A 14,747-nucleotide genomic window follows, 5' to 3' on the forward strand; every position below is an offset into this window, starting at 1 on the left:
AAAAAGGTTGGAAACCACTGGATTCATCTTCTAACATTGTTAAAGATTTTGTATTTTAAAAGCTTGTTATATTATTCATTGTGTCAAATCTTCATCTGAAAAGTAACTAAAGCTGTAGTGGAGTGGAAGTATAAAGAAGCAAAAAATGTAAATACTCGAGTAAAGTGCAAACCTCAAGATTGTACTCAAGTACAGTATTTGTAAATGTACTTAGTTACTTTCCACCACTGAGTTTAAATTATGAAAAGCGTCATATTTTATAGACATAATTTTGTATGAAAAATCTTTGCATATCTTAATCTGCAAAGTGGCTACAGCTGTCAAATAAATGTACAGTTGTAGCATGTTTTTTTTAAAGTATAATATTTCAGAAGTATGCAGTATCTTAAAATTGAAAATCGAGAGAGAGAGAGAGAGAGAGAGAGAGGGGTTGAAGTACATCAAAAATATGTAAATGTACAACTTTTCATCACTACGTGTAAGGTGATCTTGCACGTAGGCTATCTACCACTAGCACCATAGTAAAAATCATCCGCAAACTTGCTGTTACTTACTTTTGTCACTTTTCAACAATAAAAGATTTCCACTATTTCTCAGTCGCTTTCTCTACTTGTAGAAATCGTCAGTGAAGCCCCCAAGATTAGTTATTACCACATTTGCGGCGACCCCTGAAGGCAACAGATGAGAAACACGTGACGCATTACGTTGCCCCGCCCCACGTCATTGACAGCCAAACGTTCACATCCGCAGCTCCGTGTTCCGTTTTATGTAGGAAACGGCTTTCAGGGTGAGTGTATTCACCTCGTGTGACCAGAGACAAGGAACTGGACTCGGGATAAGAAGAGAAATGGAAACCGGTGACACCAAGCTGGACCAGGCTGTCAAGCAGTGGCTGCAGTATGACAAGGTAAGCTGACAGATAGCGAGCTAGCTTCATGTGCGGCAGTTAGATAAATGCAGGAAATATTACCTGACGTTATAGAAAATAGTCTTTATCAATCCGTTACCACTAGTGGTTATTAAAATACAATCTAAGTGTTTATAACAATAGGACTTAGCTACAGCAGTTAAAACACCCCTAACTGTCACTGCTAATGGCATTTGAGGTAAATGATCATTGTATTTTCCATATTTCCATAAAATCCAGAAAACCTCAATTTCAAGATCATTTCAAAATCGTTTCCTGTAAAGAGACAATGTTCAATTAAAGGGTGTGTTCATAATTTTAAATAAGTGCCTAAATGAACTTTCATTTTTATAATTATTCCTCCTGTTCATACTGACCATTAGAAGATCCCTTCATAATGCACTTACAATGTAAGTGATGGAGGCCAAAATCCACAAGCCTCCTTCTGTGCAAGAATGTATTTAAAAGTTTATCTGAAGCTAATATGAAGCTTCAGTAGTCCAAATTAGTCAAATCAAGTAGATATCTTTCAACGTTACAGTCTTTTATACTATACTATACTTCCACCACAGCTCAACAGGGAAACACTGTCCGAGGAAACACAATTTTCAAGGGAAATTGAAATTGCTAAAAAGACTGTAAATGGGGCAGATATCCACTTGATATGACTAACTCAGACTGCTGAACCATTATATAAGCTACAGATAAACTTTTAAATGCATTTTTGCAGAAAATGACTGTGGACACACTGTGGATTTTGTCCCCCTTCACTTACATTGAAAGCACATTTGAAGGGGATCTTTTAATAGCCAGTATGAACAGGAGGAATGATTACAGCGAGGAAAACCTCTTTCAGAGTTCATATGAGTACCTGACTGTTGTTTTAAGACAGAGTCTGTTATTCAGAGCACAGCAGGTCAACTTGACATGCACAAATGTGGAATTTGTCCACAGGCAAGAAAACATGTCAACTTACACAAAGAACAAAAGTTTTCAATAATAAATGAGAAATGAATAAATATTTGCTTGACTTTAAATGTAGCAGTTCTTTCAAGAAAGGTGCTATTTTGCTATTTTCGCTACAAAATCACAGTTATTTCCAGGAAACTGTGCTGCAAATGCATTAAACAAATATGAAAGCTTTGTGTGCCACATTTCCTTTCACTTTCTGCTGTCCTCATCAAAAGCACAATATACTTCCACCATACAGACAGATAAACTGATGATCAGTAATTTCACAGAGAAAAGGCTCAGTCACACGACGCTAAAGTGCACAGACACACATGTGTAAGAAGACTGTGTCTGGCCATCTAACCAACACAAACAGAGTCATTCATGGCCTTAAAGAGACATGGGATGCCACCAATCAGGTCACGTTGGAAAAGGGGCCTAGATTCATTAGTCTTAAGATAATTGTGTTAGGGAGGCTTCCTCGGTGACCCTGAGTGGCCCATTTCATCGTGAAGTGTCATATGGAGCCACTTACTGTATTTTATGAATGCTATTTGTAACCAAACTGATTCTTTTGTGATGTTTTTGCTTCATTTAGAAAATTGACTCTTCATGTATTCACAACAAAATACAACTATAGTTGATAAGGATACCAGTGTTGAAACTGTACAGAAAGTAATTTGCAGCAAAGTCAGAAGAACAAGTATTATCTGTAAACTTTTCCTATACACTGTGCATAATCTGAATAAGAGCAGAAAAAATTAATTGATTAATCATTAATTTTGTCATTATTTTTAAGTAAAACTGAGAAAAATTCACTACTTTTTTTTTTTTACATTTTATAGATTTAAGATTAACTGAATCATCGGTAAAAAATAATTAAGTTAATTGCAGCCTAAATCTGAATCTGAAGCCACAAACAATAATTACTGAAATTTATTGAACACTTATATCATACAAGACAAAAACAAACCAAATGGAACAGAACTAAGAACTTAAAAGCAACAAAATAAAATAGCTTTTTAAAAGACATATTAGAAATTATGTTTCTGAATAATCTTTAAGGAAAAATCTATGAACTCTACATTACAGTAAACATCGTTAGATTTATTTGTGTGTATTACAAAATGCATATGTGGGTGTGTGTTTCCTCCCTAGAACCCAAAGACAGTGTCCATGGTGCAGGATCTGGTGAAGGACGGAGCAGTGGAGGCTCTGAAGAAAAGTTTCTCTTCCAGGATGGAGTTTGGTACAGCAGGTCTGAGGGCAGCCATGGGCCCCGGCATATCCTGTATGAATGACCTCACTATCATCCAGACCACACAGGTTGGTTAATAGATAAACTACTAAAAACACAAGTGTTATATATTGGGTCACATGTAAAGCCAGACATACACATTATCTTGTTCTCTTCTGTTTGAAGCAGTCAAGACACTCCAGTCTCTCGTGGTTGACTGCATAGCTTACATGCCGTCACCTTGTTACCATCATTGTAGGATCTCAATGTAGCCACTTTTCTCACTGGCTTCCTGTTGTTGTTAAAGGGAAACTTCAGTGTTTTTCAGCCTGGACCCTATTTTCCCATCTTTTTGTGTATTAGTGACTAATGGGGACAACACTTATTTAAAATTGGTCCAGTATTGAGCGAAAGCACTTCAGCTGCCATCGGTGCAAGGGGCTGCAATGTAATCCTTTGGGGCAATAGTGCCCCATCAATGTACATCCAAAGTGCTTGTTTTTATTTTTTATCAGCTGAATATTCATCCATGACAGAGTTGGAGAGAGGAGTGCCAGGAGGAGCTTGTTGTGTCGGAGTAGAGAAAGATAGCTTAGTGTTATCTAAAAGATTTTCAAAGTCATGGCTGAATATTTAGCTGATTTCGACAACTCAAATCTCGCAAGATTTCAGAATGAGACTCCTCCTTGAGTGAGACTTCGTTAGACACAATAACAAACGGACGAGATCAAGTGAAAGGTTAAGAAAAACATTTTATTTTTCTGTATGGTCCTTTCCATAATGTTGTCAGATACTTATAATAACAATCTGATCCTGTCAGTGGCAAAAACAAGCACTTTTAGTGCACAGTCATTGATGGGGAGCTATTGCCCGTCAGATTACATCACAGCCTGTTTTGCGGCTGCTGGTTACAGCGCTCTCACTCAATACTGGACCAGTTTCAAAAATTGTTGTCCCCATTAGTCACTTAGACACAAAAAGATGGGGAAATAGGGTACTATTTTATACCAAACTTTCCCTTAAAGTATCTTTCACAGCATTTTAACCACCTCCTTTTCTCTGAACTCATTCCCCACTTCACTCTCATCATTCCCTCCATTACAGGGTTTCTGTCACTACCTGGAGGAGAGTTTTGAGACCCTTAAGGAACGAGGGGTGGTAATTGGGTATGACGCTCGGGCCCACCCTCCCAGCGGGGGCAGCAGCAAGAGATTCGCCAGCCTGGCTGCAGCCGTGTTCATCAGCCGAGGAGTGCCTGTCCACCTCTTCTCTGACATCACGCCCACACCTTTTGTGGTAACCACTTGAACTTCTGTTATTTCCTCATTTGTTTTTGTTTTTTTGGGACATTGCAACAGTTAAACTTACAAGGCCTTAAAATGGAAGTTTCATTTAATTGCTTATGATTACACTTTAAACATGCTTAATATTACATTTGGAGGGTCAATTCTTGAAATAAGTCAGTTTGTGTGCTGTCATGTCAGCTGGTGGAGCAGGTGACAGTGGGACAGAAGCTACAGGGCAAATTCCATTCAAAAAGCACACTTGCCCCTAGTATACTACATGTTGCATAATACACATATGATTGACTGGGTGGTACTTGGTTCAGGACCTTTGAAGGGGGGACCACTCATCTGACCTTGTGTCTATACTGCACATGAATACACCAGTCAAAGATTTAATCTTTATGCCAGGATCATTAGAGTTCATGTCGCAAACACCTGTTCACCTTTAAAATTTCGTATGGCTTTACTTTGCCCTGTGACAATCACATTTTTTAAGAGTAACTTATTTTTTGTCCACAGCCACAAACTACAAGGCTCATCAGTTTTGATGTTATATCAACTTGTGTATTTGTTTTATTTTCTGTATGCTCTCAATATATTTTATAGGTAGTATGCTATGATCTTTGAGTGTGTATCCTTCTTCCTGCAGCCTTTCACAGTTTCCCACCTTGGTCTGTGTGCTGGTATCATGGTGACTGCCTCTCACAACCCCAAACAGGACAATGGGTACAAGGTAACACATTTTACTACTACTTATCATTTTCCTTCTTTTTTGGCAAAATATTCCAGACTCTAGCCCTGATTCTTGTCTGAAGGTTTTTAAAAATTAAACTAATAGTGCTCCACAGCCTGATCTGACTGACAGGTTATATATTTGCTTTGACCTTCTCTATAAACTTTGAGTTGATTTGCTTGTTTGATTCATTAGATCTTGTTCAGAGTCTTTCTTTTTTTGCTCTGTCTCTGTCTCAGGTGTACTGGGAGAACGGTGCCCAGATTGTGTCCCCTCATGACAAAGGTATCGCCAAGGCCATAGAGGAGAACCTGGAGCCTTGGCCTGAGTCCTGGAACACAGAGGAGGCCCTGAAGAGCCCCTTGCTCAAAGACCCGTATCAGGACATCCACACACAATACTTCAAAGCCATCCAGAAACACTGTCATCACAGGTGCTCCACAGATCAATGACCTGCTGAGCAGCATGCACCATTTGAAATGCCTGAGGGCTGAGTAAAGCATGCTGTAAAACTAGATTAAAAAAACTGTGTTCTGTAATGTAGCTTTAGGCCATACAAGGACATACATGCAACACTACAGAGTTTAAATGTAGATAGAAAGATAAACAGAAACAATGTTTTGACCCGGGCTTCATTCTCCACAGGGAGATAAACAAGAGTTCAGAGGTGAAAATCGTGCATACATCTGTGCATGGTGTTGGCCACGCATTTGTCCAGTCAGCTTTCAAGGCCTTTGACCTTCACCCTCCTCTTGCTGTAGAGGAGCAGAAAGATCCAGACCCTGAATTCCCCACCGTTAAATATCCCAATCCTGAGGAGGGAGAGGGAGTCCTGGTACGCACTGAACATACACACAAACATGCAGCCAGTCTACAATAGATGCCGTGTGATTGTTGAAGGTATTGTGTGTGTGTGTGTGTGTGTTTGTGTGTGTGTGTGTGTGTGTGTGTGTTGCAGACACTGTCGTTTGCCCTTGCTGAGAGGGAGGGGGCCACTGCGGTGTTGGCGAACGACCCAGATGCTGATCGACTGGCCATCGCTGAGAAACAGGAGAGGTGTGGGGTTTTTTTTTTTTTTGTGCACCACAGTGAAAGAATTTCACCCTCATTTGCAAAGGAATTTTCATGAGTTGTTCTTGGAAATGTGAGATTGCTTTAAACATCACAGAGTGGTGATTTATAATCATGTTAAATAGCATTCTGGTTATATTTGTTTGTGCACTCAAACTTCCATAACCTCTGTCTATTTCTCTTTCTCTCTGTCAGTGGACAGTGGCGAGTGTTCAGTGGTAATGAGCTGGGAGCATTGCTGGGCTGGTGGATGTTACGCTGCTGGAAACAGCAGAACTATGACGCTGCTGCTGTGAAAAACCTCTATATGCTGTCAAGCACCGTCTCTTCCAAGATACTGCGCGCCATTGCCCTCAAGGAAGGCTTCCACTTTGAGGTAACACGATCAAGTTGAAGACTGTAGTTTGTTACAAAAGTGAAGCTTGGGTGCAGCAAGGCATAAAACACAAAACATACTAAATAGACAAATATTAAAACTCAAATGCACGGGTTACCTGGGTAGCCAAATGGTAAAGACGCTTACTACATAACCGCAACATCACACCACATTACACATAACCACCATTAGGTTGGATGCATGTCGTATCACCCTCTCTACCCAAGTTTTCTCTCTCGACACTCTTGACTGTCAAATAAAAGCAAAATTTAAAAGAAAATCCTTAAAACTCAAATGTACAGTGTTACCTGCATAAAAAAATGTAATTACTGATTTTTCAGCCAAAAATACTATAATGTTCTTTTGTTCTTTTACTGAAGAGGCAGAGCTAAACTGATCTGCTGAAAGAAGATATGAGGTTCTCTTGCAAAGATGGTTCATAAAATACTTCCAATTATACTAATTTTAAGAGAGCAGGGAATAATGTGGCCGATGGTGATACGATTAAATGCACACTTATTTGTACTGTTGCTTCAACATTTTTTATCTTAATTCTTTTACCTTATGTTTGTATAGGAAACACTGACAGGGTTCAAGTGGATGGGGAACAGAGCCAGAGACCTTTTGGACCAGGGCAAGACTGTTCTGTTTGCGTTTGAGGAGGCCATAGGTATACATACACACACACAAACACAAACACATGAGTTTATGTTGTCCATGTGTAGGATCATAGTGAAGCTGTTCTGAGGAAGTTAATTCCATCTGTATTCATGTGATATAAATTTATCTGTGATCAGGTGACGTAAAGGAAAACTTACTATTTGAGTGTTAACAAATTTCTTTTGCCAGCTCACAAGATCTAAACTGAGCTGATAGCCATTAAGAAATCTTGCTTGATGTGGGTCAACAGGCTGAGAAGAGTCGGCATGGTAGTAAATTCTGGGTTTGCTCTAGGCTTATATGAAAAAGTCATAGTATTAAAGTTTTCTTGTTATGATATTATTGGGACAACCAATTAAATAAGATAGCAAATCTTCAAGCTGCACAAAAAATATATTGTATAAAAAACTTTACATACAACATTTTGTTTTTAATAAAACCATTTTATTTAAATACATTTTTTAATTAGAATATGTACTGTAGAATAGTAAAATGTCTTTATAGAAAATATGCAGTTTCTTCTGTAGTCTCTCTTAATATCTCTGCCAACAAAACATAAAACATGCTTTATCCCCACTAGATCATAGTTCATTATTGCGAGAATGAGTGTAATCAACACTAAAATTATTGCTTTTTTATCAAAAGATTGAGATGAATTTGTTGAGGTTTCTTTTTGTTTGTTTTTTTATTTTTTGACACACCCAGAGGAAGAGACATAAGGTACATAGAAAGAGACAAAGAACATATCCCATAATGTGCACATTCAAATGGAGGAAACATGACAAAAACTAGACAACACAACAAAACAAACAAAAAACAAAACAAAAATAGTAATGCATTTATAATAATACAAATAAAACTCAGTTTGTTTTTTATTTATTATTTTTCCTGTCCCTATAAACTCATCATTGAAACTATCCTAACAGTACATCACATAATACTTGACACTGCACCACCTCCATATCTGAGCTTACATGTAGTTTTTTTTCATACTCAGTAATTTACAATCTCACTGCCAACAGAATAACTGGGATGGTTGAAACAACTGTCTCTGTTCTTCAAACACTCCACTGTATCTTCAAACAGTAGCATTACCTGTATAGAATGAATCACACAAGGAGTCATGGATCCAGTCAATGTAACCAGTGTAACCAGTATAACCTTTTGTAGAACAATCTTTTCTCCAGAGCTAAAGGCAGCTCTGTTCAACTTCTTCAGAAACTACTTCTTTGTAGCCTCCTTCATCAGATTGATAATACATGTAGCAGAAGCGTGTTTACACTGTTTTCTAACCACGTTGTACGTTGTTGGTCAACTGAGGACCTTGGTCTTGGTTGTTTGAAGTTTTTGAGCTGTGCCTGCAGTCAAACACCATGCAGGGTTGAAGGTCGTCTGGGGTTATGACAGATGTTCAGTCTAACACACACATACAACATCACATAGTTCAGAGCATTCCCATATAACATGATTATGATGCTGTAATTGGAATGGCATGCCTTTGCGCACACTCTTGTCAAGAGAGGCAAGTGACTTGAGCAGCTGGAGGTTTAAACATACAGCATAAGTGTGTGTGTGTGTGTGTATTTATGTTGCAGGGTATATGTGTAGTCCCTCTGTATTGGACAAGGACGGGGTGAGCGCTGCAGCCATAGCAGGAGAGATGATTTCTTATCTGGCCACTAAAAAAACAAGCCTTTCTCAGCAACTCACTACCATCTTTGAAGAGTAAGACACACACACACACACACACCTGCATATAAATCACTGTACTCATCTGCCTTTGAATCTCACATCAACAGTATTAATTATTCTAATTTGAACAGAAATTCATACATTTTGGTCATAATTAAGTTCTCATTTAACACTTTTCCATTGTTCTACATTAAATTTGACTTTTATTAAAACTGTTATTCTATTAAATTATGCGTCACATTTTTCAGATGATCAAGAGCTAATTTTGGATGTAGAGTGTTCATCTCTCTCTACTCCTCCATTCTCAGGTATGGCTACCACATCAGTAAGAACTCTTACTTCATCTGCCATGACCAGGATGTGATCCGCAGTCTCTTTGAGCGCCTGCGTAACTACAGTGGTGAGAAGGACTCATACCCAACCAAATGTGGGCGATTCTCCATCTCTGCTGTACGAGATTTGACCACCGGCTACGACAGCAACCAACCTGATAAAAAGGCTGTAAGGACACACAGACTTAAGTTTTTTGTGGGCTCTCTTTGCCTTTATTAGACAGTTAATAGTGAAGATAGTGAAGATAGAGATAGGAAACAGGAAGAAAGAGAAGGTATGACTACAGCTAAAGTCCCTGGACCTACTCATGCTGGGACCTGAAATTACGAAATTATACTTAAACGTAATTATACATATAAGAAATTGTAAATATTTTGGATTTAATAGTAAGTTGTAGAATTGTTAAATAACTTTTCATAGACCACTTTCATAACTGAACTTCTACTCTGACTGTTTTGGGGTTATTTAATTGCATTGAGACTATATATGGAGACATGCAATTAAACTTCCATTTCCAGCTTACTTCAGTAGTGTTAAAAATATAAAAAAATTAATTAGACATAAAACCCACTTTTTTGTATCGTATGCAAACGTGTGTGTGTTAATTTTTTGTCAAATCATTTTTTGTCTTAACAAAAGTTCCTCTTATATTTTGTTGTAATTCTTTCTGTCCATCCATTGCTCTCTCCTCTTGTCCGCAGGTTCTTCCCACCTCCAGTTCCAGTCAGATGATCACGTTTAGCTTCTCTAACGGGGGCGTGGCCACTATGAGGACCAGCGGCACTGAGCCAAAAATCAAATACTACACTGAACTCTGTGCTGCCCCTGGTAACAGGTACGTCACCACTGAGATCAGGCCAGCTTCCCGCACTGACAACTGTCTTAACTTTAAAAGGAAACCCCAGTTATTCTAACATTGTTACTTCATTATGTCTTTTTGTTTTCTTCTCTGACACTCTCTGGCTCTGTAACAGTGATGTGACGCACCTGAAGAAGGAACTGGATGACTTGGTCGATGCCATCATTGAAAACTTCTTTGAGCCAAAGAAGAATAAGCTGCAGCGGAAGCCGGAGTAGAACTGATCATACAATCACAAACAGGACCAGTTGTGACTTATATCTCTGACCAACATTTCATATAATGTCTTAATTACATCATAAGGGATTCTGCATTTAACTCAGGCTTCTCTTTGGTTTACAATGACTTTTCTTAATACTTTAGCGAATTCCAGTCTTTATTTTGATAATCTGCAGGTTTTATTGAAACAATTAACCTCTACTCTGAGTTAGTTAAACCATCTGTTTGGGAGCTTTAATTTTGGGTCCAGTGCCAGTTTAACATCCAGCAGTCACAACACATCACAGCTTCATGTTTTGGATTCAGTTTATCTCAATGCTGGAGATCTTAACACCACAACAGTGAAATGTTCACCACTCTGCCGCCATAGTCATTCCTGCTTCCTTAGAATAGCGATAGACACACAGATTGCTGTATCTGTATTTAACAGTTATGCATTCCTCACTAACTGTGCTTCAGCATCAGCTGCAAGGCTGCTAATATGAAGAGCTGAGAGAGTATGAAGAGTAAATGAAAACTGATACTGTAACTTTAAACTAATGTATGTTGTAGACTCCTGTTAAACTTTGAATATGCAATATCTCAGTTAATAGTGAGGTATAACACTGAAAGTGACAGTAGAATTCCATAGAAGTTTAATTTAATACCTGATGTGAAAAAACTGTAATTTTGGAGTTTGTAAAAAGACCAAGCCTACAAGCTCACAGCACCACCAAGTGGAGAAATTGTACAAAAATCTTTCAAATGCACCCATTGCTCATTCTTTGAAATGAATAGTTAAAACTTAAAGGGACTCTTCACACCATTGTGTAATATACAACTAAGACCCGTTATTTAAGTGATCATGAATGCCAGTTCCAGAAATGGGTAACTAGCACCTCACGTTTCCTGATGTGCCTCTTTCTCAAAGATACTGTGCTGCAAATATACATTTCCTCAATAAATGACGGTTTCTAACAGTGCAAGTGGAGACAAATGTATGGGGATAAAGCGGGAACACACACACACACATATATATACATACACATATATGTATACCGTATAGACGCTACGTGCGTAGACGTCGTCTCGGCATCTTCTAGCAGCGCATGCATGCAGCATGCACTTGTCATGCCCCATCTGAGTATAGAGAGGAGAGGAGGGAGGTACAGACGACCCTGCCATCTATATTTAACTCAAACTGAAGACAGTGCTGTGAGGAGCGCTCTCTCTCCCTCTCTCTCTCTCCCTCCCCTCCCCTCCCTCTGTGTGTGTGTGTGTGTGTGTTGTGTGTGGTTTCTCTGACACACATTACAACCTCTCTCGGTCACACTTACCGCTGCGCACACCGGACAGGACCGCGGAGTTCGAGCGGTGATAAGGTAAGCCGACATGAAGAGGAGATGAAATGATGTTATATGGATCAAATAATTTATTTATCACTCAAGGAATAACGCATATTAATAGTGCGTAAGTCGTGCGTAAAAATAACTTGTTCCGTGCGTACAAACATAAAAACTAGCGAAATAGTTCGGTAAAGTCGGAAATATATATTCGAGGCGTCGTTTGTGTTTTAACAACGTTTCGCTCATGAGTTATTGATCCGGGAGGTTCAATTCTGTGAATATATTTACAACTTTACCGGACTTGAACTTGACTGCACCCATCGGATATAAAGCCTAATTTTCACTTCCGTGCGCTGTTTGAATGCTGCAGACAGACTCAAGCTGCACTGTCCCAACTGATGTACCCTGAGGGATATATTCATGTTGCAAGGTCAAACACGAGGTACGTAAGCAGCCGCTTTGACTTCATTCCTCAATGAATTGACGTGAACGTTATGATTCTCATTTATCACCATTTTAATCACGTTCCGCTACGGCAACTATTTACCGACACTGACGCTTGAACCTTTTATCCGCGGCTTTGATTTCACATACAAATTCTAACAGCATATCCCTGTATCTGTCAGTAATGATAGACATTATAATGTAAGCCACCTCTGTTGATTACTGTATGTAGGCTTAAAGGGGTCAGCTGGACCCCTCCCTCCTTTCTGTATGACTGGCCAAATATGATCCTCACAGTGTAACCGTCATGTGTTTGTGTGTGTGTGTCCTTGACACTGTAAAGGTCTAGGTTAGTAGTCAAGCCATGTGTCTATGGCTGGGTAAACACCAGGTGGTCATTTTTTGTAGTACCCTCTAAATGACCCTCTGACTACCAAACCACAGGGCTTCATTGTGTCCTGGGAATGTTGACCTGATTCTCCAACAATGGCAAAGTGGAGCAAAAAAATTAAAAATTATAAATCCCCTCAAAATAAATGTTAGCTTAGTGTATTTCTTTTGAACTCTTAAAAGCTAAACAGATCCTGTATGTGCCTGTGGCTGTCCTGTTACTTATCTGGATTATAAATAACTGATGTTCTGCAGGTAAAAGCAGAGGCGGACAACTGCCTCTGGCCACATGAGCCATGGAGGGGCTCTACTTTGAAGTGAAGCCCAGAGGAGGTGAAGCCCTCAGGCCAAGGAGCTCTGACAAACCCCGTCCTAATCTGACTTCAAACCACCACTCATTTCCATCACTTTCACATCTCACCTCTTCTCAAAAGCTCACCTCAGCCAGGGAGACAACTGCTACATGGGGGGAAAAGGTGGAGGAGGAGGTAGAGGAGGAGATACGATATAAACTGACATTAATTGGGTCTCTACCAGTCCACTACATGACCACCATGGCCATGCTGCCCTGGGTGGTGGCTGAGATTAGTAGATCTCGGCCTGCTGAGAGGGAGGAGGTGCGGTGTGCAGGATCAGGAAGAGGACAGCAGGATCCCCCTACCCGGAATCAGACAGTTTTTCTATGTGTGTCAGCATCGTGGGTGCGTTGTGTGTCCGTTTGGGCTGAGGGGGTCGTCTTGGACCCTCTGAGACATACAGTGCTGTTTGAATGCCGTCCACACCAGGTGACGAAACTAATTCACAACAGCAAGGAGCCCAGCAGCTTTGGCTGCCTGGTCAGAGGTGCACCAAACTGTGCCTGCTACGTCTTCCAGAGCCAAGACAGCACTAAGGTAGGTGTGTGTGCAAAGCTGTACATGTGTTCACACATTATGACATGAGAATAAACACTAGTGTCTCGGGCTGTAGCCACAATATACAGGTGTATGCGAAATTAAAAAAAAACAATTGATGGAAAAGGAGTTACTGTATACTCTATAAAATAATATCATAGTCAGAATCAGAGCTACAAAGGTGAGTTATATTTTAAGGATGAGGGAATCTCTGTAGAGCTCAAACTGATGCCTCAACAAACAGGACGGTTTAGATCAGATCATTTTAGAGTTTTAGTCATATTATGTTGAATGCCAATTAGCGGGATTTGTCAGCTATAAAACGCCATTGGTAACAACAAGACAACAGATAATTGAAAGAGCTCCAAACAGTCTCCTGTGCTCACATTGCATTTGCACTGGTCAAATAAGTACTAAAATATTTCGTAGGTCAAGGGTAACCATCTCAAAACTTGTGACTATACCTCAAGAATGAGCACATCAACACAATCTCAGTTTATAAAGTTTGACAGAGATAAACTGTAGCATTTAGATTAAACAATTTGGCACCACTCTCCTCCTTATATCTAATAACAGAAAGCTGCCTGAGCATTCGGTGTGACCGTGCCAGTATTTATTCTGTCATCTCACTGGGAGAAACTGGATCTGGTGTTGGTAATATGGCAGCCCATTGTGCCTTTACTCTTTTTTTTCAACAACACAAGCAAACAGCGACAAGAATAAAATCCTCATACAGTACACACATTCTCACACTCTGCTGACTAGCAGATCCCTGACTTCTAATCCTTTCACCTCTCACATGGCGTCCTCTGTGCAATGTAAAGCTGCAGCTGGTGTCCAAATCAGGCCAGAGACATTTAAATTGGCCAAATCATGGAGATGGAGACAGTGGAGGATATTAAATGGGATCAAAGTGAATCAAAGATGACAGAATACTTTGTTGGAATATGAACAGCCAGCATGTACTATGTAATGTACTGTAAATATAACTGAGTGTGTATACATATATCACTGCATCTAGGCTTACTGTATATGGTGTAAATGCACACATGTAGATCGACTGTATCTGAGCATATACACACACACACACTGTTCACATGTTGTGATGACTGTGTGTGTTAATTGAGGTAGAGCAGATGAGCTTGCTTCAAAAGAGCAGGGTGTAGAACCACGTTACTATGGAGACAACTTCCTGTGGCCCGGTGCCTGTTGCGATGTGCTGGTTGTGGAGTTTGCGTGTATGATAGCGTATGTGTGGGTGTTGTTGTTCTCTCTCTCTCTCTCTCTTTTCAGCCCTTCCAAGAATGTGATGATGATGTCAGGCTGACCACCTGTTGCTCTAGCTCTGTCACACACACACATACACATGCT

General features: G+C 39.7%; 2 protein-coding genes across 4 annotated transcripts in view; both read left to right on the forward strand.

Annotated features, from left to right (window-relative positions):
- Positions 1–700: 700 nt before the first annotated feature.
- Positions 701–11,289, forward strand: pgm2 (phosphoglucomutase 2). The gene is made up of 13 exons (XM_067584598.1): positions 701–907; positions 3,017–3,184; positions 4,200–4,391; positions 5,031–5,114; positions 5,354–5,547; positions 5,760–5,949; positions 6,073–6,170; positions 6,381–6,561; positions 7,138–7,231; positions 8,817–8,946; positions 9,222–9,414; positions 9,948–10,081; positions 10,221–11,289. Exons 1-13 carry the CDS (start codon positions 848–850, stop codon positions 10,321–10,323), a joined length of 1,821 nt encoding a protein of 606 aa, XP_067440699.1. The 5' UTR covers positions 701–847; the 3' UTR covers positions 10,324–11,289.
- A 245-nt stretch (positions 11,290–11,534) lies between these two features.
- The window catches only part of tbc1d1 (TBC1 (tre-2/USP6, BUB2, cdc16) domain family, member 1), a 55,949-nt gene continuing 52,736 nt past the window's right edge, over positions 11,535–14,747 (forward strand). For 2 of the 3 annotated variants that reach the window (XM_067584594.1, XM_067584596.1), the window contains exons 1-2: positions 11,535–11,685; positions 12,739–13,376. In XM_067584594.1, the coding sequence (XP_067440695.1) occupies positions 12,780–13,376 (597 nt within the window). In that variant the 5' untranslated portion in view covers positions 11,535–11,685; positions 12,739–12,779. Of the gene's footprint in view, positions 11,686–12,019; positions 12,092–12,738; positions 13,377–14,747 lie in introns of those variants that run through there. The other variant, XM_067584595.1, reaches the window with a different exon arrangement.

This window comes from Thunnus thynnus, chromosome 3 (genome assembly GCF_963924715.1).
Source record: "Thunnus thynnus chromosome 3, fThuThy2.1, whole genome shotgun sequence".
Taxonomy (NCBI): Eukaryota; Metazoa; Chordata; class Actinopteri; order Scombriformes; family Scombridae; genus Thunnus; species Thunnus thynnus.